This window comes from Schistocerca nitens, chromosome 12, assembly GCF_023898315.1.
Source record: "Schistocerca nitens isolate TAMUIC-IGC-003100 chromosome 12, iqSchNite1.1, whole genome shotgun sequence".
In the NCBI taxonomy this organism is placed as follows: Eukaryota; Metazoa; Arthropoda; class Insecta; order Orthoptera; family Acrididae; genus Schistocerca; species Schistocerca nitens.
The window spans coordinates 42,882,255-42,909,914 of NC_064625.1; the positions used below are offsets into that span (position 1 = coordinate 42,882,255).

Genomic DNA, 27,660 nt, shown 5'->3' on the forward strand with positions numbered 1-27,660 from the left:
GGTTCATACGTGTCCTAGAAATGTTGTTATATATAATAAAATGTAAAATATGTAAAGAGATACTGATTTCAGTCTGTCACAAGCACAAAGGTGCATTGTATGTTGTAGATTTAGAATCATCAGTTTCTAAAATGTTTGTTGTGTTAGGATGTTAAAGTAGTTTACTATTTAATAACATGTGGTAGGTAATTGTGAGCCTTGTGGATTATTCTTATTTTTTGTTAGAGCACTTTCAAGGGGTATTAATTTCAGTCAGTCACAAGCACAAAAGTTCATTGTATATTGTAGTTTTAGAATAAACAGTTTCGAACACTTTCACTGTGATAGGATGATAGAGTAGCCTACTATTTGATATTGTAATTATGAGCAGTATAGATTGTTTATCATTCCTTTTGTTCTTTTTTTTTTTACACTTTCATGTTTTGTATGAGGGACGACAGGTACAATGAATAGCACGAGTGTGGGCTGTCTATAGAAAAGAGATAAATGTTGATGTTGTATGTGTAGAAAACTAGGGTGTATAATTTTAATGTAAGAATTTCCTTTTGTCTGTAATGTTGCGAGATGCACGGAAGATCTGGCTAATTGGGTGTCGTAACGCCCATACCGCTAACGGGCCGGGCTGACGTCGCCACGGCGACAGGCGACACAGCCGCGGCACTCCCCACTCCACCGTCGGACGAGGTACACTCCACGCGCCCGCTACAGCAGGTCAACGGCCTGGGGCGACACGCACGTATCACTGGCCATTCATGAGTTCCGCCACCCTTACGACTGGGGAAGGTATCCTGCGGAGGCAACAGCGGGTGGTGTCTTCTGCTCAACGGCGCGCGCAGCGGCGCTACTGCAGAATGGACGAGGCGCGGCAGAGCCCGGCGAGCATTTGTTACCAGCAACTATTAACTAGTACTGGACTGTGGAGCCGTGAAACAAGATGACTGCGACTTTCTATAAGGTGGAAAGTGAAGGACTGGTGATTCCACGTTGTGAGTGGTGGAAAAGATTTTGTCTTTAGCAGACAGGACGATCGTTTTGTTTTGTCTTGACCACTGAATGGTGGGATCCATAAACTTTTGACAATGACTTGTTAAGTGTGCTTTGTGAATTGCATGTGGGACACTTGGTATACTTAGAGGACAGTTGTCGTTTGGTGAACAATTATTGTATGAAGGCAAGAAATTAGAGTGGGACATTGACATTGGCGTCTGTAGTAGGAGACATTTCTTGAATTGGCGCGGGAATAAGTGCTGTTTGTTGAAACTTACGACTTTTAATTACACCATGAACTGAAAGGACAGAACCGTGGGTAATAGTAGTTGTAGGGCCATTTTTTGGACGAACAGATTCGTGTGGATGGTACTCTGAGAGTGACTATGACATTTGTGTTTAATGAGAGATACAGTTTACTGTTCAGTGCGTGTTCAAAATGCCGAATTGAGTGACTCAAAGACTTTCGTCCGGGTAACCATGGGAGAGCTTTGACACCGAGACAGTGGTTCTAGGAAAACTATCAGCAACCTTTTGACCCCAAGAAAATCACAGAATGAAATGTTTCCGTGTGACTCGCAAGATAGGGAATAATGTATTTGTAATTGTGTAAATGTTTTTTTTTTTATATGTTTCATTCCTGAAGGGACAGCAAGCGTAATTGTATTTTATTAATATTTGTGTTTAGAATAGTTTGTTTTTTGTCTGTTCTGGGTTATCAAGTTCACGTAGCATGTTTATTAGAATATTTGGTACAATGATGCTCTAATTATAAGCCAGTGGCGTAATACTAACGTAGCGGTTCATGTAGCATTGATCAGTAAGATTGTCACAGGGGACAAGAGTTTGCATTGCACAACAAATATCGGAATTAACTGATGTATTTTGATGTCGTGCATATAATCTTGTTGGTGTTTTGACTGAAGCCACTTATTTTTATTATCACAGTGGTGATATTTCACATTAAAGTGTAACGAAGGCTAGGCGAAATGCAAGTTCTTGTCGTCTATATGTGTGACAACAGAGAAATGAACAGTAGAGTAAGATAAGAGAGCTACTGGTAGATTCAAGCACTTATTGCTAACTATTTATTGCGAGTATTGATCAAAGTTGATGGACTGACTAGCTCAGCAGCAGGTATTTGTACTGATGGATATAGGATAAGGTTAAACTCACTGTCGAGTAGCTGTGGCAATTGTTTAGGTGATGATAGTTAATGAGGTATGACATGATGTCTTAGACGAACTATATTACGTAACCAGTATGTAACTTGTGGTATATCTCATTGTTTTCCTTCTCAGTTTTATTTCGCTGTAGGTTTGAGGTATATTTTAGAGTAATGGTATGGAGCCTGACATTCTACGTGTAACTAGTGTACGAATTTTTTTTCTTTTGTTGATTTTGTTTTGTATTTAGACTTTGCTGTGTAAGGGTTTTTACAGCGCAATTTATGAATGTCAGATTACTTACTCTGTGTTTGGACGGTGAGCTATTTAAAATTTCATGAGTACAATTAGTATTTTTTTTATTTGTTTTAGAATTATTGAAATTTGGATTACTCATGAAAATAACGAAGATCCCAGTCACTAAAGCAAATTTTTATCTCAATATTATTTTTTCATTTCTATGATGTGATGTTTTATTTGTCATGTGGATTGTTATATATTTGTATGTGTACGTTACTCCGGATTTTGGAGAGTACAATAATGCAACAACTGTCAATAATTTGGTCGTCTATTTGAGGCCTCCAGGGGCTAAGGTCTCCTCCTGGTTATTTTGATGAATTGCTACGTTTGTTTTAATACAGTTTTCTTAAAAAAATGTTCGGAACTACCCTCGCATTGCAAGGATAGTACCGTGCCATTTTTTTCTGCATGGGTAGCCGGTGGTGAAAGGGTACAGTACCGCCCAACATTGAAAATAGGTACGAAATTCTTGTCAGAACAACACATTTTTTGTGTAAAAGTAACTCAATTTCAATTAATACAGCGAAGCCGGATACCAGTGTGGGAAAGAATGACAATTTATTTATTTAATTGATCACATGTGCACTCCCTCAAAATAAATCCCTACATCCAGTTTGGTGAGATCTGTGAAATGAATGAATGTACGGTCGTCTGCTAACCACAGATAGTGAATGGGAATATATGATCATCTTTGAGTCGATCCTTTGGCTACCTTTGGTGAGATCAAAGAGATGGAAGTTACCAGAGCTTTGGAGCGTCTGAAATGTGGCTGACCAATAAGGTAGCAAGGTGCTTCTCCCACTTCGACAGAGGTGCGAGAGGACCAGAATACGGCCATGTTTCGGCACTCTGGCGCTGAACCTTCTGCTGTAAAGACCTGTTTTTTTGTTGTGCTCCGTAATGAAAGTGTGGAGGCATGGTATGGATGTGGAATATTTAAGAGTAGTTAGAACTAATCATTTCTCTTTCCCAGGAACTTTTGTGGGGAAAATTACAAAGTGAGGCAGGTAATTTTAAGGGGATTGTAGTAAACCAACGGTCACAATGAGCCCACGTGTAGTTATAAGTTGAGATACTAGCGTGTGTACAATAAGCTGAAATATTTAAGAATTAATAGCGTGTGTACAATAAGCTGAAATATTTAAGAAATAGCGTGTGTATCATAAGTTGAAGTATTTAAGAAATATCATTCCGTGTGACGCTAAATTTAAACTCTGAGAGAGAATCAAGGTGAGTCGGCCGTTTTTCCAGCAACGCCACTTGGCTTGCATTGCACAGGAAGACGTGCGTTTATCTCCAGAGTTCACAGTAGGAAAGTAGAATTACAAAGTGGGGCAGTGTCGTGTGAAACTGGGATAGATATTGATTGAAGTGGGAAAGCGGAAAGTGATGATGTTGTAACAGTTCTTTGCGTTGCATTTCATATTGTTGTGTTGTATATGTCATGTAATTTGGGTATGTGTGTTTTGCATGGGGGTAGCAAGGTAGTTTCGAAAGATTTGTGGGTATGCCTGTTCCTTCTGTATCGCTCGATCTGGAGGAAAGTTTCGTGAGGATGATTGTGAGAGGCGAAGTGTGAGGTATAATAAAAGATCCACCATCCGATCCAGGGAGTGCACTGTTGCGGTAAACAGATTACGAGACCATAGTATAGAGATTCACTAACGTAAAGCCATGCCCATTGGGCGGAATTTCTCATGTGATTTTGCCGTAGGTTGTAGAATTTGTGTGTTTAGGAATAAATCAGATAGTGAATAGAAAGAGATTGGTGGCCTTTTTCATTAAATTGTATGTTGTCATAATGTCCCGAATTTATATAAAAGCCGTTAAATCAAAGACAAAAAGTAAATGTGGTATTGCCAGTGCGTAGTGTGCAGTCAGAGTTCTATAAATCACTGATAGTCAGATGCGTGTTTCCGTTGCGTATTATTCATGCAGGAGGATAATTTGTAACTAAATGGTAAGATACGAGAATTCATGTTGCTCGATAAATTAAGGAAGAATCCACTCGCTTGGCAAACCACTCATCTTGCAGGCCTGACTGCTTGATGCCACAGTATGAGAAAGGCAAGTGGGTGCCTCTCATAATTTCGACCCTGCCAGGATTCCTTTTGTTAGGATTATTTTGTTGCCAGGATTATTGCTGTTAAGATTTTTTTTTATTTTTTGATTGAATATATTGTGATAGCGCTAAGAAGTAAAATTTTTTTTGTTTGCAATTTCTTTCTGGATTGGTGAGGATCTTTTATTTTATTTAATTGCTATATCGTACAAGGCTGGAAGATCGTGGAATAATTTCTTTTGCGTAATGTCCGTAGTAACTAGGTTGCAGTCTAAAAGTGTAGTCACCATGGAGAATAGCGATTCTGGCGTGAACGTAGCAGTGCAGCAGGAAGTAGCTGTTGACCATGTGTTAACGAGCGAGAAAGACAAACACTCGGAAGGGGTTGAATTGTTCACTGGACCGCTCCTGGGTGATCCTTTATGCGGCGGGCTTTGTCCACAAACGCGGGCCTTTCCAGACGACGCGGGCGAGCCGAGATTAGGACAGGTATGCAGTGAAAGTGCAGCTACTCTTAGCGAGGCTACGGTTTCACAGGCGAACGAGGTGAGCGCGTCGAAAGTTGCAAATGACGATATGATGCTACAGTTGTTACAGAGTTTGGTGAGAGATAATAAGGAGAGAGATAGAGAGAATAAGGAAAGATTAGAAGCAATGAATAGAGATATTAACGAAAGATTAGATAGAGATAATAAGGAGAGAGATAGGGAGAATAAGGAACGATTTGAAGCAACTAAGAAAGGATTGGAAGCAAATAACGAAAGATTAGAAGCAATCAATAGAGATAATAAGGAGAGAGATAGGGAGACTAAGGAGAGATTGGAAACAATGGATAGGGGAAATAAAGAGGCAATGAGGAAGCTACACACAGTTATCGATGAGCGTCTGCCCGCAGTCAATAATCGGTTAGGTGAGGGGGAGAAGAATCTGGATGCGGTAAAGCAAGTGTGTGACGCAGTGAAAGAAAAAGATAATAATGTGGAGGTACAAATATTTGCAATAGAGTGTGATACTACTGAACGTAGGGACGTGTTGCCGGATGAGCGAATCGAAGAGGTAGTGGTCAGAATGAATACGATTAGTGCAGATGCAGAAAAGATCAGTAAAAGAGGCGAGACAGGTTCTGACAGTACGCAGCGAGAGGTTTATGCCGACCAGGAGGAGATACAATCACCATTACAGTTTAAAGAGGCACAATTAGAAATAAGTAGGAAACATAGTGAACTAGCACAGTTGCAATTAGCGTGCAGTAGCGAAGGTGACACACCACCAGGTAGATTGCAGAGGGAGAGTGAGATAAACTCAGAAAGCGAAAATAGGCAGAAAGAGAAAGGCGAATTCACAGAGTCAGAAGAACGGTTGTGTCGGATAAAACAGGTGGCAAACTCAACTGGGTATAGTCCAAGGCTGTCTCAATTTCAAGATTCATTACCTTCATCGTGGGGACTGCTCCTCAAAACGAAGTTTGTGTATAACTATTTGAGGGACGAGGCAAGAGCGAAAATGCAGGAAGACCTTAAAGACTGTAGTAGCTATTTAAATGAATTCAGGCCGAAAAGTAAGCAGGACCAGGTTACGCTAAGCATATTGATGATGCAAAATCGTAACGAAGGTGGCATAAGGGATTCAGTGTCGTGCTGTCAGGAAATGTTCAGACGAAACAGGTATTTGAATGTGACATACGAACCTGGGGAGCTCTTTAGGATCTGTATAACGAAGTTGCCAGTGAAATTGAGCAGAGGTATAGCGATGGCAGGCAGAGGCTTAGACGATTCCGCGTCACTTCAGCACTTGTTACAAGGATTGGGTAATGAGAGCAATATCGTGAACGGAGACACGACTCATAGGTCAGTTAGTGTCGAGGATAGGAACGGCAGAAACTATCACAATGACAGGAGAGCGTGGAATCCAGGCATTTCATTCTTGTCATAATGGATTCAAGAATAGGAGAAACTAATCCAACATATCAGCCCTTAATATCTTGCTCTTAAAACACATGCAGCTGGCACTGAAAATTGTCTATGTAGCAGACAAACTCAACTAATATGTAGGAATGCAAATACCATACTTCTGATCAGAGAATAAAACGGCAGTAATGGAATCTGTTAGGCTGGTATCTCAGTAAAAGTTGCAAATTTTTATTTCGAACAGTAAAGTAAAAGAAATGTTATGTAGTAATGCCAATGAGTCCAGTTCAATTAGTATGATTTGACTATTGCAGGTACTTAACACGTAATGTAAAAAGTAAACGTTGTGATCGAAGTTTTTAAATTGGATGCCATCTGATCTATAGTATGTCATTGTCGTGGTGACAGTTATAATGAAGTGCTGTGTATGGTTGTTCGGAATCTGGTGTTAGTGAGAGAGGCCACTAGCACCTAAGTTTCTAACACTTGGGCTGCCCAATTCTCCCAGCTTGTATATTCTCTGCATACATTTAATTTTCGTGTAAGCACAAATTCCTAACTAGCAAGTTCTTTACTGTGTATAGTGGACCATTCAGAGTGAGGCGGATTGTACATGAAAATGCTGTACTGATTGAGACGATCAAGGGAAAACAATCTCGTGGGCTTCATCACATTTCTAACATCAAATTATGGAAAAGTTAAGGATAGATCTAAGGTAGGCAATTTATGGTAAATAGTCAGTGTATTTATTTGTGGTGTGTAACGTTGTGCAGGGTCAAATCGAACGTAAGAATTTTCATGCGGGATGTCAGGAAGTATGACGGAATAGACTGGTCAAATGAGTCATGAACAGGAGTCGACAGAGTGGTGTATGTACGTATTTTTTGTCATATGAATGAGGATCAAGCAGAAACGACGTGATGATTAATGAGTGAATAAAGATGGTAGATAGAGAAGCGACGTGATAAATAGTAGTGGATAAAGGTGGTATGTGAGGAGAAAAGCGACGTGAAGCAGTGTGATTAATAAAGAGAGATTCGACGTGATGAAACAGTGGTAAATAAAGGTGAGTAGAATTGAATAATGTGGAGATGTCTTAGATGTATGTTACAGAGAGGCCTGTGTATGCTGCAATAGAGATTGATGCCAATGGCGAAGGAAGACCAGGAAATGATGGAGTAATGGACGGACGGAGAGCCGAAATACGAATGAAGAGATGAGGACAACTGCACAATGTGAAAGGACGTAAAGGGAGTATGAGACCCAGATGGTGAACGTTGTGGAATACTGACGTAAGATGTAATATAAGTGTAGATCTAATTCTTAGCATAAAATTTGCGATTGGGCAAAATTAATATTTTTTGTTGTTGTTGAAGCCTGGTACCAGTATAACCAATCAAAACGGTACCAAGAATGTGTGCAGTTATTTTTGCAGGTTGATTAATTTGTGTATTTTTGTTCTTAGATGAAATGTCGCGATTCTAAGTTGATATTTAGCATAAAGTGAATGCAGAGGTAAGCCGATGGAGAGAGGTGCCAGAGTGAAAGGACGAATTCGGAGACTGGAATGCTATCTCCGAAACAGCTTCATGTGTTATGTGGTTGAGTATAAGGGAGCAAAGGTATGGTATGTTGTAGTGAGTGTGGTGGTGTTAAGGTTAGCTGACTTCTAGACCTATTCTGTTAGTGTATTACTGGATTGAATGAGAAGGAAAATGTGATGTCTGGTGAGTGAGAGTCGTAGAGTAGTGTGATCAATGCGCACACTCCTGCAAAGGGGATGCTACCGATTCGTAACCAAAACATTATTATGTATTGTTTGATTTGGATGAACCTCGATGGCAGGTCAGGATCTGACATCATGTGGATGGTTCATACGTGTCCTAGAAATGTTGTTATATATAATAAAATGTAAAATATGTAAAGAGATACTGATTTCAGTCTGTCACAAGCACAAAGGTGCATTGTATGTTGTAGATTTAGAATCATCAGTTTCTAAAATGTTTGTTGTGTTAGGATGTTAAAGTAGTTTACTATTTAATAACATGTGGTAGGTAATTGTGAGCCTTGTGGATTATTCTTATTTTTTGTTAGAGCACTTTCAAGGGGTATTAATTTCAGTCAGTCACAAGCACAAAAGTTCATTGTATATTGTAGTTTTAGAATAAACAGTTTCGAACACTTTCACTGTGATAGGATGATAGAGTAGCCTACTATTTGATATTGTAATTATGAGCAGTATAGATTGTTTATCATTCCTTTTGTTCTTTTTTTTACACTTTCATGTTTTGTATGAGGGACGACAGGTACAATGAATAGCACGAGTGTGGGCTGTCTATAGAAAAGAGATAAATGTTGATGTTGTATGTGTAGAAAACTAGGGTGTATAATTTTAATGTAAGAATTTCCTTTTGTCTGTAATGTTGCGAGATGCACGGAAGATCTGGCTAATTGGGTGTCGTAACGCCCATACCGCTAACGGGCCGGGCTGACGTCGCCACGGCGACAGGCGACACAGCCGCGGCACTCCCCACTCCACCGTCGGACGAGGTACACTCCACGCGCCCGCTACAGCAGGTCAACGGCCTGGGGCGACACGCACGTATCACTGGCCATTCATGAGTTCCGCCACCCTTACGACTGGGGAAGGTATCCTGCGGAGGCAACAGCGGGTGGTGTCTTCTGCTCAACGGCGCGCGCAGCGGCGCTACTGCAGAATGGACGAGGCGCGGCAGAGCCCGGCGAGCATTTGTTACCAGCAACTATTAACTAGTACTGGACTGTGGAGCCGTGAAACAAGATGACTGCGACTTTCTATAAGGTGGAAAGTGAAGGACTGGTGATTCCACGTTGTGAGTGGTGGAAAAGATTTTGTCTTTAGCAGACAGGACGATCGTTTTGTTTTGTCTTGACCACTGAATGGTGGGATCCATAAACTTTTGACAATGACTTGTTAAGTGTGCTTTGTGAATTGCATGTGGGACACTTGGTATACTTAGAGGACAGTTGTCGTTTGGTGAACAATTATTGTATGAAGGCAAGAAATTAGAGTGGGACATTGACATTGGCGTCTGTAGTAGGAGACATTTCTTGAATTGGCGCGGGAATAAGTGCTGTTTGTTGAAACTTACGACTTTTAATTACACCATGAACTGAAAGGACAGAACCGTGGGTAATAGTAGTTGTAGGGCCATTTTTTGGACGAACAGATTCGTGTGGATGGTACTCTGAGAGTGACTATGACATTTGTGTTTAATGAGAGATACAGTTTACTGTTCAGTGCGTGTTCAAAATGCCGAATTGAGTGACTCAAAGACTTTCGTCCGGGTAACCATGGGAGAGCTTTGACACCGAGACAGTGGTTCTAGGAAAACTATCAGCAACCTTTTGACCCCAAGAAAATCACAGAATGAAATGTTTCCGTGTGACTCGCAAGATAGGGAATAATGTATTTGTAATTGTGTAAATGTTTTTTTTTATATGTTTCATTCCTGAAGGGACAGCAAGCGTAATTGTATTTTATTAATATTTGTGTTTAGAATAGTTTGTTTTTTGTCTGTTCTGGGTTATCAAGTTCACGTAGCATGTTTATTAGAATATTTGGTACAATGATGCTCTAATTATAAGCCAGTGGCGTAATACTAACGTAGCGGTTCATGTAGCATTGATCAGTAAGATTGTCACAGGGGACAAGAGTTTGCATTGCACAACAAATATCGGAATTAACTGATGTATTTTGATGTCGTGCATATAATCTTGTTGGTGTTTTGACTGAAGCCACTTATTTTTATTATCACAGTGGTGATATTTCACATTAAAGTGTAACGAAGGCTAGGCGAAATGCAAGTTCTTGTCGTCTATATGTGTGACAACAGAGAAATGAACAGTAGAGTAAGATAAGAGAGCTACTGGTAGATTCAAGCACTTATTGCTAACTATTTATTGCGAGTATTGATCAAAGTTGATGGACTGACTAGCTCAGCAGCAGGTATTTGTACTGATGGATATAGGATAAGGTTAAACTCACTGTCGAGTAGCTGTGGCAATTGTTTAGGTGATGATAGTTAATGAGGTATGACATGATGTCTTAGACGAACTATATTACGTAACCAGTATGTAACTTGTGGTATATCTCATTGTTTTCCTTCTCAGTTTTATTTCGCTGTAGGTTTGAGGTATATTTTAGAGTAATGGTATGGAGCCTGACATTCTACGTGTAACTAGTGTACGAATTTTTTTTCTTTTGTTGATTTTGTTTTGTATTTAGACTTTGCTGTGTAAGGGTTTTTACAGCGCAATTTATGAATGTCAGATTACTTACTCTGTGTTTGAACGGTGAGCTATTTAAAATTTCATGAGTACAATTAGTATTTTTTTTATTTGTTTTAGAATTATTGAAATTTGGATTACTCATGAAAATAACGAAGATCCCAGTCACTAAAGCAAATTTTTATCTCAATATTATTTTTTCATTTCTATGATGTGATGTTTTATTTGTCATGTGGATTGTTATATATTTGTATGTGTACGTTACTCCGGATTTTGGAGAGTACAATAATGCAACAACTGTCAATAATTTGGTCGTCTATTTGAGGCCTCCAGGGGCTAAGGTCTCCTCCTGGTTATTTTGATGAATTGCTACGTTTGTTTTAATACAGTTTTCTTAAAAAAATGTTCGGAACTACCCTCGCATTGCAAGGATAGTACCGTGCCATTTTTTTCTGCATGGGTAGCCGGTGGTGAAAGGGTACAGTACCGCCCAACATTGAAAATAGGTACGAAATTCTTGTCAGAACAACACATTTTTTGTGTAAAAGTAACTCAATTTCAATTAATACAGCGAAGCCGGATACCAGTGTGGGAAAGAATGACAATTTATTTATTTAATTGATCACATGTGCACTCCCTCAAAATAAATCCCTACATCCAGTTTGGTGAGATCTGTGAAATGAATGAATGTACGGTCGTCTGCTAACCACAGATAGTGAATGGGAATATATGATCATCTTTGAGTCGATCCTTTGGCTACCTTTGGTGAGATCAAAGAGATGGAAGTTACCAGAGCTTTGGAGCGTCTGAAATGTGGCTGACCAATAAGGTAGCAAGGTGCTTCTCCCACTTCGACAGAGGTGCGAGAGGACCAGAATACGGCCATGTTTCGGCACTCTGGCGCTGAACCTTCTGCTGTAAAGACCTGTTTTTTTGTTGTGCTCCGTAATGAAAGTGTGGAGGCATGGTATGGATGTGGAATATTTAAGAGTAGTTAGAACTAATCATTTCTCTTTCCCAGGAACTTTTGTGGGGAAAATTACAAAGTGAGGCAGGTAATTTTAAGGGGATTGTAGTAAACCAACGGTCACAATGAGCCCACGTGTAGTTATAAGTTGAGATACTAGCGTGTGTACAATAAGCTGAAATATTTAAGAATTAATAGCGTGTGTACAATAAGCTGAAATATTTAAGAAATAGCGTGTGTATCATAAGTTGAAGTATTTAAGAAATATCATTCCGTGTGACGCTAAATTTAAACTCTGAGAGAGAATCAAGGTGAGTCGGCCGTTTTTCCAGCAACGCCACTTGGCTTGCATTGCACAGGAAGACGTGCGTTTATCTCCAGTGTTCACAGTAGGAAAGTAGAATTACAAAGTGGGGCAGTGTCGTGTGAAACTGGGATAGATATTGATTGAAGTGGGAAAGCGGAAAGTGATGATGTTGTAACAGTTCTTTGCGTTGCATTTCATATTGTTGTGTTGTATATGTCATGTAATTTGGGTATGTGTGTTTTGCATGGGGGTAGCAAGGTAGTTTCGAAAGATTTGTGGGTATGCCTGTTCCTTCTGTATCGCTCGATCTGGAGGAAAGTTTCGTGAGGATGATTGTGAGAGGCGAAGTGTGAGGTATAATAAAAGATCCACCATCCGATCCAGGGAGTGCACTGTTGCGGTAAACAGATTACGAGACCATAGTATAGAGATTCACTAACGTAAAGCCATGCCCATTGGGCGGAATTTCTCATGTGATTTTGCCGTAGGTTGTAGAATTTGTGTGTTTAGGAATAAATCAGATAGTGAATAGAAAGAGATTGGTGGCCTTTTTCATTAAATTGTATGTTGTCATAATGTCCCGAATTTATATAAAAGCCGTTAAATCAAAGACAAAAAGTAAATGTGGTATTGCCAGTGCGTAGTGTGCAGTCAGAGTTCTATAAATCACTGATAGTCAGATGCGTGTTTCCGTTGCGTATTATTCATGCAGGAGGATAATTTGTAACTAAATGGTAAGATACGAGAATTCATGTTGCTCGATAAATTAAGGAAGAATCCACTCGCTTGGCAAACCACTCATCTTGCAGGCCTGACTGCTTGATGCCACAGTATGAGAAAGGCAAGTGGGTGCCTCTCAAGGTTTAAGTAGTTCCAAGTTCTAGGGTGCTGATGACCTCAGATGTTAAGTACCATAGTGCTCAGAGCCATTTGAATCCATTAGTCTTTTCCCTCTCACATTCCTACTGTCAAACCCACATACTCCCGAAACTGTGTGACTTATTCCGTCCCATAGTGCTCAGAGCCATTTGAATCCATTAGTCTTTTCCCTCTCACATTCCTACTGTCAAACCCACATACTCCCGAAACTGTGTGACTTATTCCTTCTCCAGCTACTGCGTTCCATTCGTCCACGATTATTAGATTTTCATCTCTCTTTGCATACTGAATTACACGTTGACCTACCCCACACACTTTATCTTTTCATCTTCTGCTTCTGACGTCGGTATGAAAGCAGAACTACTGCTGTTTGCTTTGGTTTGCTGAGCTCTTGGTCGTGTCTCTAATGGCGTCGTTATCGACGGAACATTAAACTCTTCACCTACGAAAAGTGTCGCTTTTTATCGCTACCCATTCCCTGCTTGCGTCCAAATAGCCCTGAGGTAATTAGTTTGGGTCTCGAAATTTTAACACACTGTTTACATTCTAACACCGACGAAAAATATTCAGACAATATGTTGGTGTCGATACGATGACGTCCTCCTAAAGTTGTGATGTCATCGACTCCAAATTACCGTAGCATTATACTGCAACTATAGAGAGCGGGGCGTGTACGGCAATGCGGATTTTAGTGAACGACTTAAGACGCTAGATGGTACATCTCCTTAATGAATGCAGTAAACTAGAAAAGCAACAGGGGCGCATTAGAGCATTGCTATACGGCAAATAATTTTGCTTTGCTCGCCCGGCGAACGTGCGCCGGCGACTTAAAAAGACGGCCGCATTCGGTTTATAAGCAGTTAAATTTCCGGTAAACGAAAATTTTAATGGGTCGTAAAGGCGGACGACGGGGCATAAAAAGTGGAACATTTTGCCGTGTGCTGAGGGGGTGGGGCTGCGGAGTTGGTGGTCTGGGGTGGGGTAGGGAGATGTAAGCGAGGGGTTCCAACCCTTTATCCCCTTTTATCCGGCTTGTGGAAAGCGAGACGTAGCGAGGTGGAGTGGGAGGGGGAGGAGGGGGGGAGAGGAAACTCTAGACAGGTCTGCCAACTGTGGCAGCAGATGAAAACCGCGGCAGACGTCTGGTGGAGGGGCGAACTCTAGAGACCCCATGTGCCGCCTGGAAACGGCCGTCTCTGTCACTAGCGGCCTGGAGAATATATACCGACTGAAAAAAAAGAAAGACAGACGCTCACATGTTTTGTGAAATAATTTGTCGACAAGTAAGAGATAAAATAAACAGAGAAACGTTTGATGTGCCTTTGAATGATGCTCGCAACCATGTACAGAAAAATGAGGTGTCGACTGAGAATCTGAAGTTAAATGTTTAACTTGGTATTTAAGGAGATCAAGAATATATTTGTTCGGCAGATTATGCAGACCGCGTTTTCTGCTATCATGTGGCCTTTACTACTGCTATGTGAAGTCGATCGGTGAAATATTTATCCAGATGAGATACTGTCGCTATGGAAAGTCAATCAGCACCTCATTTGCTGTATATCATTTAGAGACACAGTAAAGAAAAACAGTAGACGAAGAGTGGGTAGCTTTGAGAGATGAAACAGTGAAGGCCGCAGACGATCAAGTAGGTCAAAATATGAGGACTAACAGAAATCCTTGGGTAACAGAAGAGATGTTGAATTTAACTGATTAACGGAGAAAATATAAAAATGCAGTAAATGAAACAGGTGAAAGGAATACAAATGTCTCAAAAATGAGAACGACAGTGCAAAATGGCTAGAGGATAAAGGTAAGGAGACAGAGGCATATATCAATAGCGTTAAGATAGATACTGCCTACAGGAAAATTAAAGAGGGCTTTGGAGAAAAGAGAACCACCTTTATGAATATCAAGACCTCAGATGGAAAACCAGTCCTAATCAAAAAGGGAAAGCAGAAAGATGGAAGGACTATATAGAGCGTCTAGACAATGGTGATGTACTTGAGGGAAATATTACGGAAATGGGAGAGGACGTAGATGAAGATGAAATGGGAGATATGATACTGCGTGAAGAATTTGACCGAGCACTGAAAGACCTAAGTCGAAACAAGGCCCCTGGAGTAGACACTACTGATAGCCTTCGGAGAGCCAGCCCTGACAAAACTCTACCATCTGGTGAGCAAGATTTATGAGACAGGAGAAATACATTCCGACTTCAAGAAGAATATAATAATTCCAATCCCAAAGTAAGAAGAACTTGACAGGTCTGAAAATTACCGAACTATCAGTCACGGCTGCAAAATATTAACACGAATTGTTTACAGACTAATGGAAAAACTGACAGAAGTCAACCTCGAGGAAGATCAGTTCGGATTCTGTAGAAATGTTGGAACACGTGAGGTTAAGGAAAGGCAAACCTACGTTTCTAGCATTTGTAGACTTTGAGAAAGCTTTTGACAATGTTAACTGGAATACTCTCTTTCAAATTCCGGAGGTATCAGGGGTAAAATACAGGGAGCGGAAGTCTATTTACAATTTGTACAGAAACCAGATGGCGGTTATAAGAGTCGAAAGGCATGCTAAGGAAGCAATGGTTGAGAAGAGAATGTGACAGGGTTGTAGCTTATCCCCGATGCTTTTCAATCTGTACATTGCGGAAGCAGCAAAGGAAACAAAAGAAAAATTTAGAGTAGGAATTAAAATCCATGGAGAAGAAATAAAAACTTTGAGGTTTGCCGATGACGTTGTAATTCTGTCAAAGACAGCAAAGGACCTGGAAGAGAAGCTGAACGGAATGGACAATGTCTTGAAAGGAGGATATACAATTAACATCAACTAAAGCAAAACAAGGATAATGGAATGTAGTCGAATTAAATCGGGTGATGCTGAGGGAATTAGAATAGGAAATGAGACATTTAAAGTAGTAGATGAGTTTTTCTATTTGCAGAGCAAAATAACAGATGATGGACGAAGTATAGAGGATATAAAATGTAGCCTGGCAATGGTAAGGAAAGAGAAGTTTGTTAACATCGAGTATAGATTTAAGTGTCAGTAAGTCTTTTCTGAAAGTATTTGTATGGAGTGTAACCCTGTATGGAAGTGAAACATGGACGATAAATAGTTAAGACAAGAGGAGAATAGAAGCTTACGAAATGTGGTGCTACAGAAGAATGCTGAAGATTAGGTGGGGAGATCACGTAACTGAAGAGGCGGCACTGAATAGAACTGGGGAGCAGGGGAAACTGTGGTCAACCTGACTAAAAGAAGGGACCGATTGTTAGGACACTTTCTGAGGCGTCAAGGGTTCGCCAATTTAGTATTGGAGGGAAGCATGGATGGTAAAAATGGTCGAGGTAGACCAAGAAATGAATACACTAAGCAGATTCAGAAGGATGTTGGTTGGAGTAGTACAGGATAGAGTATGATGAAGAGCTGCATCAAACCAGTCTCTGGACTGAAGACCACTACAACAGTAACATTTCGATCATGATTCAAAGGCGCATCATATGATTCTGTAGTCTGTTTTATTCTATAATTTCAGACAAATTACATCACAAAGCAGTTGATGATATTTTTTCAATATTTTTTTATTTCAAGCTTTGTTCAGGAACGAAGAAAATACATGAAATGCTCGACTCAACCAGAGCCAAAGTTCCATATGTTACACATGCTTGTCCGAAGGTTAATTTCATCGTAATTCTGAAGAACACAGGAACTGCCAGATCGTATCGAAACCAAGAAATATAACATATTTAAATAAAGGGTAGTTAAATATCACACCAGTGTAGCTTTTTATGCACAAAATTGATAGCTCTTGATGATATGACATTCTTGGCACTTCATCTACACAGATGATCGTGAAATATGCCAACTTTCTAGAACTAGTATCTCACATTGGTCAGTTTGGTGCCCCATTTGTCCATTGCCCACTCTCCATTTGGCTATGAAAATTCAGACATAAGTCCATTGTGTAATTTCTAGGGAGTCTTCTATCTGATTCTTTCTAATCTTTGGCCAAAAAGGTTTAGACACATATCTCTGCTTGTACTCATGCTTACTATCAGTACTTTTGGACGTTACCAGAATTTCAATGACCTGTGATGGCCAGAACTGTCATCAGAGATGTCTGCATCTACACTTACGACTATATCCCGCAAGTTACCTGATGGTACGTAGCAGCTGCTATTATGTTGACCACTAACCTTACCCTCCACTACTTAAATTAATTCTGTTTTGTAATCAAGTGCCAAACTAATACTGGTAAACTGAACTCTTTCACGAATCATCATTGCATCCGTTCAAACAGTTTACACTTTTTCAAAATCATTCATTTCAACTTTGTACTGTTGTGTACATGGCTCAAGAGCTACTCAACAATACACCTATAGGCCGCCGCTAGGCAAGCGCAACATCTCGTCTTGCGTCTCTCCGTCCCATGCTGCAGCCTCCAGATAACATTTGCTACTTGGGACCACATTCTGCTTCTGCCGCCACATCCATCAGTGCGTCGTATTAGTACGCCAATAGTTCTCTCAGTGCCAAAGAGAGCAAGCCTTATACAGGCAGAGGTGTAGATTCTTCCCCCGAAAGGCAGAGAAGGTGACGCGTCATGTCCACACTCACAGTTCAGTGCCTATAGGCAGCCCCATTGAATTCTTGCAGCTCAGCCATTCCTACTTTGTCGTCATGTCCTGCAGTTTCCCTGAATAGCACCGTTCTGCGGACGGTTACGACTTAAGTTCGCTATTCACAGAGGAGTAGATACAAGCAAAAATGATTACCTTCAGCCACAGTGAACATACCATAACTGCCAAGAGAGAGCAAAAATGAAACGATAAATCACTTACGGTGTTTCCGCTATTCAAACTTCAACATCAGGCATGATGTTTTGATTTGTTACTTCTTAATATTTACCTTATTCATAACATACGCTGATGCACCAAAGAAACGGGTATAGGGACGCGTATTCAAATACAGAGATATGTAAACAGGCAGAATACGGTGCTGCGTTCGGCAACGATTATGTAAGACATCGCCGGCCGGAGTGGCCGAGCGGTTCTAGGCACTTCAGTCTGGAACCGCGCGACCGCTATGGCCGCAGGTTCGAATCCTGCCTCGGGCATGGATGTGCGTGATGTATTTAGGTTAGTTAGGATTAAGTAGTTCTAAGTTCTATGGAACTCATGACCACAGATGTTAAGTCCCGTAGTGCTCAGAGCCATTTGAACCATTTGTTAGATGACCTGGCTGTAGGAAACGTACAGGCACCAAGAGGCAGCTCAGACGATTCGATTGATATTAGATTGAAGGCTCCAGAATACTCAGAACACATTCATAGGATCAGTTATTCTGGTAGTGGTTGGGTACTTGGTGGGGTGGGGTCAAAGGCTGTCCACACAGACGAAGTACCTTACAATGCATTTAATGCAGTGCACTCCACCTATCAATTACTCGTCACCCTACGCAAGTATGTCATATTTTACTTTTTACACTTTTTACACTGACATATTCCACAACCTTCCAGGAGGAGGAGAAAATGATGATGAAGATGTTACTAAGTGGCTGAATGAGGCAAACTGCGATAGGGACCAAACTTTAACAGATGAAGAAATAATCAAAAGCGTGCAGGAAGTAATGATGAAAGTGATGAAGAAGAAGACACAGGAGGAGAGAGCATGAAGATTTCTCACACTGGTGGAGTACATTATGCAACAAACAGACACATGCAGTATTGATGTAATGCTTGTATAGCGGTTGTGTGATAAAGCATGTCAACGTCGCGTATCATCACTGCGACAGTTAAAAATTAGGGACAGGTTTCATAGTGACAGATACGACTGTATAATTATGTACAGTATAAACTCAAAAACTAAGTTTTCTTTGAAAATTACACTACTGGCCATTAAAATTGCTACACCAAGAAAAATGCAGATGATAAACGGGTATTGACTGGACAAATATATTATACTAGAACTGACATGTGACTACATTTTCACGCAATTTGAGTGCATAGATCCTGAGAAATCAGTACTCAGAACAACCACCTCTGGCCCTAATAATGGCCTTGATACGCATGGGCATTGAGTCAAACAGAGCTTGGATGGCGTGTACAGGTACAGCTGCCCATGCAGCTTCAACACGATACCACAATTCATCAAGAATAGTGACTGCCGCATTGTGACGAGCCAGTTGCTCGGCCACCATTGACCAGACGTTTTCAATTGGTGAGAGATCTGGAGAATGTGCTGGCCAGGGCAGCAGTCGAACATTTTATGTATCCAGAAAGGCCCGTACAGGACCTGCAACATGCGGTCGTGCATTATCCTGCTGAAATGAAGGGCTTCGCAGGGATGGAATGAAGGATAGAGCTCCGGGTAGTAACACATCTGAAATGTAAAGTCCACTGTTCAAAGTGCGGCCAATGCGAACAAGAGGTGATCGAGATGTGTGACCAATGGCACTCCATACCATCACGCCGGGTGATACGCCAGTATGGCGATGTCGAATACACGCATCCAATGTGCGTTCATCACGATGTCGCCAACACGGATGCGACCATCATGATGCTGTAAATAGAACCTGGATTCATCCGAAAAAAATGACGTTTTGCCATACGTGCAGCCAGGTTCGTCGTTGAGTACACTATCGCAGGCGCTCCTGTCTGTGATGCAGCGTCAAGGGTAACCGCAGCCGTGGTCTCCGAGCTGATAGTCCATGCTCCTGCAAACGTCGTCGAACTGTCCGTGCAGATGGTTGTTCTCTTGCAAACGTCCCCATATGCTGACTCAGGGATCGAGACGTGGCTGCACGATTCGTTACAGCCATGCGGATAAGATGCCTGTCATCTCGACTGATAGTGATACGAGGCCGTAGGGATCCAGCTCGGCTTTCCGTATTACCCTCCTGAACCCACCGATTCCATACTCTGCTAACAGTCATTGGTTCTCGAACAACGCGAGCAGCAATGTCGCGATACGATAAACCGCAATCGCGATAGGCTACAATCCGACCTTTATCAAAGACGGAAACGTGATGGTACGCATTTCTCCTCCTTACACGGGGCATCACAACAACCTTTCAGCAGGCAACACCGGTCAACTGCTGTTTGTGTATGTCAAATCGGTTGGAAACTTTCCTGATGTCAGCACGTTGTAGGTGTCGCCACCGGCGCCAGCCTTGTGCGAATGCTCTGAAAAGCTAATCATTTGTATACGACAGCATCTTCTTCCTGTCAGTTAAATTTCGCGTCTGTAGCACGTCATCTTCGTGGTGTAGCCATTTTAATGACCAGTAGTGTAGTAACTTTATTCGGTTCATTCCAGTCCTCCCATTTCATGAGTGACTACAAGGCCTTGTATTTTCTGCCCTTATTCTGGAAGAGTGAATGCCTGTAATCTGGAAAGATGTCTCTTGCTATACGCCGTTACAGTTGCCCGGCTCCTGGTGGCTGTTACGATTTCTATGGTGACTTGTTTGTTCTTCAGCCAATCGCTTCAATTAATGAGTTTAGCACCTTGTGGAGGTCAGTCTCACCCTTTCTTTACCGGCCTCAGCCATATAGAGGGGTTTAATTTCTCAAGCTAGCTTTAGGCCAGCGCTGGTCCATTAGGTTTCCTTTGATCTTACGACAGTTTTATAAAGCTCTACAGAGTAACTTACTGTGGTCGAGTTTATTAAGTTGGTTTTACATGGTCAATGTGATCCCAAAGTGATGGTTTTAATAATAATTTGTAACCCCTTTTATATGCTGAATTTTTCAGGGTGAAAGAGTGTTAGAAGCCTGTAAATGTATACTTATGATATCTTTAAATTTATTTTGCTATTTCCATGATTTAATGTATATACCCCTTTAATGGGGCTTGATTTATCCTGTCTTATTTAGTGTTTGAGTAAGCCCACTGAAATATCACTCTCAAATCAAATTAACTGATGCGGCTTCCTGTAACCCGTGAATTTGCTTAGTTCTCCGTGTCCTACGATTTATATCGTCGAAAAGTGTTCCTATGCTATAATGTATACCAGTCAAATCTAAACCAACTTGTTCTGCAGTTTAACTGTTTATTCCCTAATTTTCGTGGAATTTAAAATTTCTAAATTTGTAAGCCTTAATCTGTTTTGTGTACATTGTTGTCAGTATAACTGTGATCTACCTAATCAACTGCAACACGTAATTATTGGTGTTCTAGCTTCTTGTGTTGCAATAAATGCAAACTTGAAGTGAAGCTTGTGGGTGATTCATATTCCCCGGGTCCTCATCCTCAGTAATGCTAGAATTAAATATTTTACTAAAGATTTTTCGGTGAGTTACTGGGAGAAAAAAAAAAATGGTTCAAATGGCTCTGAGCGCTATGGGACTTCTGAGGTCAGCAGTCCCCTAGAACTACTTAAACCTAACTAAGGACATCACACACATCCATTCCTGAGGGAGGATTCGAACCTGCGACCGTAGCGGTCGCGCGGTTCCAGACTGTAGCGCCTAGAACCGCTCGGCCATCCCGACCGGCTACTGGGACAAAAGAAAAGAGGTGCTACATAGTGTATTTCAGTTTTCACGTCAAACTTTGGGTCTTCTTTCCCAGGTTGGATAGGTGGAGTAGTCTACTGTAGGGACACGCAAGACGCCAATAGAAAGACGCGCTAGGCCTTTGAACCACACCAAATTATTATTGCTATGTGTTAAGGTGGGACCGTCAGGGCGCATATCCTTTTGGCACCTATTCGGTATTTTTGATTAACATATCGAAATAGCAAAATTAGGAATAAATGAGCTTAGGTTAGTGCTTGTATACACAGCTCTACTGTTCAAGGATTACCAAGTGATGGCGTACCGTGATGGAGCTCTCGTCCATGTACCGCAGGTCTGCGCCGTCGAGCCCCACCAGGATGTCGTAGGTGGCGGAGCAGAGCGACTGGGCCGCCGCCACCAGCAGGCTGCGGGGGCGGGCCCGTGGGGGCGGCGGGGGCGGCAGCGCGGGCGGCAGCGGCGGCGACCCGCAGGAGCTGCCCGACGCCGAGCCACCCCCGGGGGCGGGGAACAGCGACAGCGCCGCCGGCGCCGTCAGGGCGGCGGGCGTCGGCGGCGGGGGCGGCGTCGGCTCCACCTGGAAGGAATAGTCCCGCCTCCTCATAGCGCTCGTTCTTAACTCGCTGGCCACTGTAATATTACCTCTAGCCCATCTCACTCTGTATGAGTTTGCCAGTGGGGAGCTTGGCTGTTGGCTAACAGGGAGTGGGGCCGGCACGCTGGCAGTATGGCGTTCCCAACTAAAGAAAAGTAGCAATATTTACGATGCTACATGAAAACAGGTAGTTGTATAAAGTTGTTACCAAAAATTTCGAAACGTTCTTGACCGATTTACATCAAATTTTGTATACTGAATTCTAACAAACGTAGAGTATGTTATCAAAAGTATCCAGGTACCTGATGAAAATGACTTGCAAGTTCGTGGCGCCTTGACGACAGCTTCCACTCTCGCAGGCATACGTTCAATCAGGTGCTGGAAGGTTTCTTGGGGAATGGCAGCCCATTCTTCACGGAGTGCTGCACTGAGGAGAGGTATGGATGTCGGTCGGTGAGGCCGGGCACGAAGTTGGCGCTCAAAAACATCCCAAAGATTCAGGTCAGGACTCTGTGCAATCCAGTCCATTACAGGGATGTTACTGTCGTGTAACCATTCCGTCACAAGCCGTGCACCATGAACAGGTGCTCGAGCGTCTTGAAAGATGCAATCGCCATCCCCGAAATGCTCTTCAACAGTGGGAAGCAAGAAGGTTCTTAAAACTTCAATGTAGGCCTGTGCTGTGATAGTGACACGCAAAAGAACAAGGGGTGCAAGCTCCCTCCCTGAAAAACACGGCCACACCGTAACACCACCGCCTCCGAATTTTACTGTTGTCATTACACACACGCTGGCAGATGACGTTCACCGGGCATTCGCCATACCCACACCCTGTCATCGGATCGTCACGTTGTATACCGTGATTCGTCACTCCGCAGAACATTATTCCAGTGTTGAATCGTTCAATGTTTACGCTCCTTACACGAAGCGAGGCGTCGTTTCGCATTTAGCGGAGTTCAAAAATGGGTCAAATGCCTCTGAGCACTATGGGACGTAATTGCTGAGGTCATCAGTCCCCTAGAACTTAGAACTACTTAAACCTAAATAGCCTAAGGACATCACACACATCCATGCCCGAGGCAGGATTCGAACCTGCGACTGTAGCGGTCTTGCGGTTCCAGACTGTAGCACCTAGAACCGCTCGGCCACTCCGGCGGGCTTTAGCGGAGTGATGTGTGGCTTATGAGCAGCCGCTCGACCATGAAATCCAAGTTTTCTCACCTCCTGCCTAGCTGTCGTAGTACTCGCAGTGGGTCCTGACGCAGTTTGGAATTCCTGTGTGATGGTCTTAATAGATGTCTGCAGATTACACATTACGACCCTTCTTCAACTGTCGGCAGTCTCTGTCAGTCAACAGACGAGGTGGGCCTGTACACTTTCGTGCTTTACGTGTCCCTTCACGTTTCCACTTCACTATAACATCGGAAACAGTCGACCTAGGAATATTTAGGAGTGTGGAAGTGTCGCGTACAGACGTATGACTCAAGTGAAACCGAATCACCTGACCACGTTCGAAGTCCGTAAGTTCCGCGGAGCGCCCCATTCTGCTCTCTCACGATGTCTAATGATTACTGAGGTCGTTGATATGGAGTACCTGGCTACTAACTTTCGGTAAGGACAACACACACAAACCCATGCCCGAGGGAAGGCTCGAACCTCCGGCGGGAGGGGCCACGCAATTCGTGACACGGCGCCTCTAACCGTGCGGCGTCTGATGGTGGTAATGTTGCCAAGACGGCTGAGGAAGTCTCATAGAAAATGGGAGTGGCGCAGCATGCAGAGCGCACAGTGGATGTGTGGAGCGGATACCTCTGTCTGGAAGGCAGCAGGCGGCGGGATGGGACTGGCGCCAGTGAGCTGCTGCTGGGGTGACGGAGTGAGTGGCTGCGGCACTGGCGCCACCGGGACCGGCGCCACGGCGGGCTGCGCCAGAAGCAGCGGCGTGAGCGTCCTGACTGACAGCTCGGCCACGGCGGACGGGTTGTCCGTGTCGAGCAGGCTGCAGCCGCCGGAGGACGCCTCGGGTATCTGGGCCAGCTGCTGCTGCTGCTGCTGCTGCTGCTGGGGCTGCTGGGGGTGGCCGGACAGGTGCGCCGGCATGGGCGGCGCCGTGCGGCCGCCCACCGGGTACAGCGCGACGCAGGCCTGCCCGTTGAAGGCGGGCAGCGCCGCCACGCTGGCGCCAGTCTGCACCACCAGGTTGGCCAGCGAGCAGCGCTTCGGCTGGTGGTTCTGCGCCCCGCGCCACGGCGTCGGCGGCGGGCCTGAGCACGCGACATTAGCCGTGCCACTATAGCCTCGATAAAGCCCTTAAATCGGCGAGGAAGGCGGTACAGAAGATTGACAAGCCGCATGTAGCTCAACACACTCACTTGGAGTTTTGGACAACATGGTTGTGGAGATGAAGCAGCGATTAGTATGATTAATCAATTGTTCAAAAACAGTCTTAATCGCATTTATTATTATTATTATACCACCAACCGGTTTCAAGCCGACGTATGGGTCATCTTCTGGGCGTTTACACCATTACTCGACCGCTGGTGGTATCACTGCTATTCAAAAATGGTTCAAATGGCTCTGAGGACTATGGGACTTAACATCTGAGGTCATCAGTCCGCTAGAAGTTAGAACTACTTAAACCTAAGGACATCACACACATCCATGCCCGAGGCAGGATTCGAACCTGCGACCGTAGCGGTCGCGCGGTTCCAGACTGTAGCGCCTACAACCACTCGGCCACCCCGGCCGGCGCCAAAGAAAGCAAAGGGGCTATTATAAAGAGTACTTGGTACCAAGACAAAGCTGATGTCATCGCAAGCCATCTACCTGCGCTCCAATACAAGACAGAAATTTAATCCAGCGCAGTGAAGAGTTTGGATTCGTTATCAGCACTTCAAAGACCAAGTTCTAGTCTTCAGTAGCTGAAGAATCCAAGCAGTCCTGTCAATAAAACGAAATGTGACCGAACAAGTATCCTGCTTGAAGTACTTTGTGGTGGATGAGCAATGTGATTGCAAGAAACAGAACAGATCTACAATAGAACAGGCAAGGAGACGATTTGTTAGCGTGAAGAAACTCTTCATGAGATCGGATCTTAGTCTGCAACTTAGAACAATTCGTTCTCTGTTTTTCTCTAAGGATGCGAAAGTAGGACCTATACCTCGGATACACGGTAAAAAGTCAAATCTAAAGGCCGTAATTTCAGCTAAATACCCAGGAACTACAATTACGAACTACTTAACACTTTCAGACCCTATGGCTACATTTGTGTACATAATTTTTGTTCAGTCTTAGCTGCAACACAAATATTTTTTCCCAGTGGAAACATGAGGTACACATTTATGAATTTTGGTCTTTTCATCATGCACAAGTGCTGCCAACTGTCTGGCATCTCTATGAAATTATCAGCAAGTTAATGTAGCAATGCGCAGCAGCTTGTGACCACCAGAATACGCAGGATGTGGTCAGTTTGCTATGTTCCACTGTATAATTGAATATCATTATTGTTATTTTGCACGGTAATTATTTAATGGCCATTTTACTATTTACTGCAATAGAGAATATTTCCTAATTAGTTATTTTAATCCGTAAAATAAAGCAAAGTGTACAAGGTATGTTTTGAATATGAGTACATATTTTGCATAAGTCTTGCATCTAAAATCATTAAAAAAATCATCTAAGAGCATTACCACAGAGAGAACAATTTCCTTCGTCCAGAAAAAACAAATCAGGTCTGAAGGGTTTAAATTGTTGTGGGAAAGGCAAGTGGCGGAAGTCTTAGAAAATGTAACAGATCTACTATAGAGATGCGTGCACTACGCTTGCCCGTCCTCTTTCGGAGGCATGGGATCCTTACCAAATAGGATAAACAGAGTGTATCGAGAATGTTCGGAGAAGAGGAACACGTTTTGTGTTATCACGAAATAGGGAAGAGAGTGTCACTGGCATGATACAGAATTTGCGGTGGACACCATTAAAACAAAGACGTTTCTCGTTGCGGTGGAGTCTGCTCACGGACGTTCAGTCACCAACTTCCTCCACCGAATGCGAAAACATTTTGTTGACGCCAACCTACTACACAGAGAGAAACGATCATCGTAATAAAATAAGGAAAATCAGAGCTCGTACGGAAGGATATCGCTGTTCTTTCTTTCCGCGCGCTATTCGAGACTGGAATAATGGAGAATTATTGTGAAGGTGGTTCGATGAACCCACTGCCAGGCTCTTAAGCGTGATTTGCAGAATACCTATGTGGATCTATATGCAGACCATTGTCCAATATCTAGAGAAAATAACTGATGCCTCTGACATGAATCTGTATGGCCGTCTCTTATGCATACCTTCGTGCTAAAAAAGCAAAAAGAATTTTCGCTCACTATAAAACAAAGAAAAACTCAGTATACAGGACACACTGTAAGAGACGAAAGATACCAGTTGTCACAGCTCATCGCTGTAGGGAAAATGCAAGTGCAAAGATCTGTTGGAAGACGAAGCAACACGTGGCTGAAGGACATTCGGAGGTGGTACAGCTGCACGACCCAAGATGCCTTCAACGCTACAGCGTCACGTCCAGTGCTTGTTACGCGCACCGCCGGCTTCTGTCAGGAGGGGGTGCCTTACGAAGAAGTAGGGATGCAGGATTTCTTCCCGACTCTGTTCATCGAAGACGGAATGATGGAAGTAGAGCAAGAGCTGAAGAGACACATTGATACGCAGGATGAATAGTTACCAATGTTAAGGTTCGCTCATGACACTAATATCCTCAGTGAATGCGGGGAAGAACTGTAGAACATGTAGAATGGAGTGAACAATCGAATGAGTACGCACAGAAAGCAAACCGAAGAAGAAAGTAACGAGGAGTAGCAGAAATGCGGCTATCGATAAACTTGACATCAAAATTGGGAACCACGAAGCGGTGAAATGGGTTATTCTTTCTTGAAAGTAAAATAACATTTGGCGGACGAGGTAGGTAGGATATAAAGAGAAGGTCAGCACAGGCGAAGAGGCCATTCGTAGCCAAACGAAATCTCTTAGTATAAAAGCCGGCATTACGTTTCTGAGAACGTACGTTTCGAGCACAGTATTGGACGCAAGAGAATCATGGACTGCCGCTGCCGAGAAACGAGGAGGTTACCTGCAGAGTCGGCAAGGAGAGGAACGTGTGGAAAATTAGACTAGGAGAAGCGACACGGCGATAGGACATGTGTTACGATCTCAAGTAATAACTTGCATGGTACTTGAGAGAGCTGTAGCGGGTAAAATACGTAAGGGAGCGGAGAGAATGGAATACGCACAACAAATAATTGAGGTTGGTTGGTTGTTTTGGGGAAGGAGACCAGACAGTGAGGTCATCGGTCTCATCGGGTTAGAGAAGGACGGGGAGGGACGGCGGCCGTGCCCTTTGAAAGGAACCATCCCGGCATTTGCGTGGAGCGATTTAGGGAAATCACGGAAAACCTAAATCAGGATTGCCGTGCGTGGGATTGAACCGTCGTCCTCCCGAATGCGAGTCCAGTGTCTAACCATTGCGCCATCTCGCTCGGTAAATAATTGAGGATACAGGGCGCAAGTGATACTTTGAGATGAAGACAAAGGAGGACAAGTCGTGGCAGGACCCGTCAAACCAGTCGGAGGACTAGAAAAACAAATGGAAATGGTCGACATGTTTGCAAGCTATTGCTACTCCTCAATTATCAT

General features: G+C 43.0%; 1 protein-coding gene across 1 annotated transcript in view; it reads right to left on the reverse strand.

Annotated features, from left to right (window-relative positions):
* LOC126214897 (5-hydroxytryptamine receptor 2A) overlaps positions 1-27,660 on the reverse strand; it is a 177,122-nt gene that overhangs the window by 32,389 nt on the left and 117,073 nt on the right. The window contains exons 8-9 of the mRNA XM_049941540.1: positions 23,773-24,227; positions 21,673-21,798 (exon numbers count right to left, since the gene is read on the reverse strand). Coding sequence (XP_049797497.1) covers positions 21,673-21,798; positions 23,773-24,227 — 581 coding nt within the window. The remainder of the gene's footprint in view (positions 1-21,672; positions 21,799-23,772; positions 24,228-27,660) is intronic.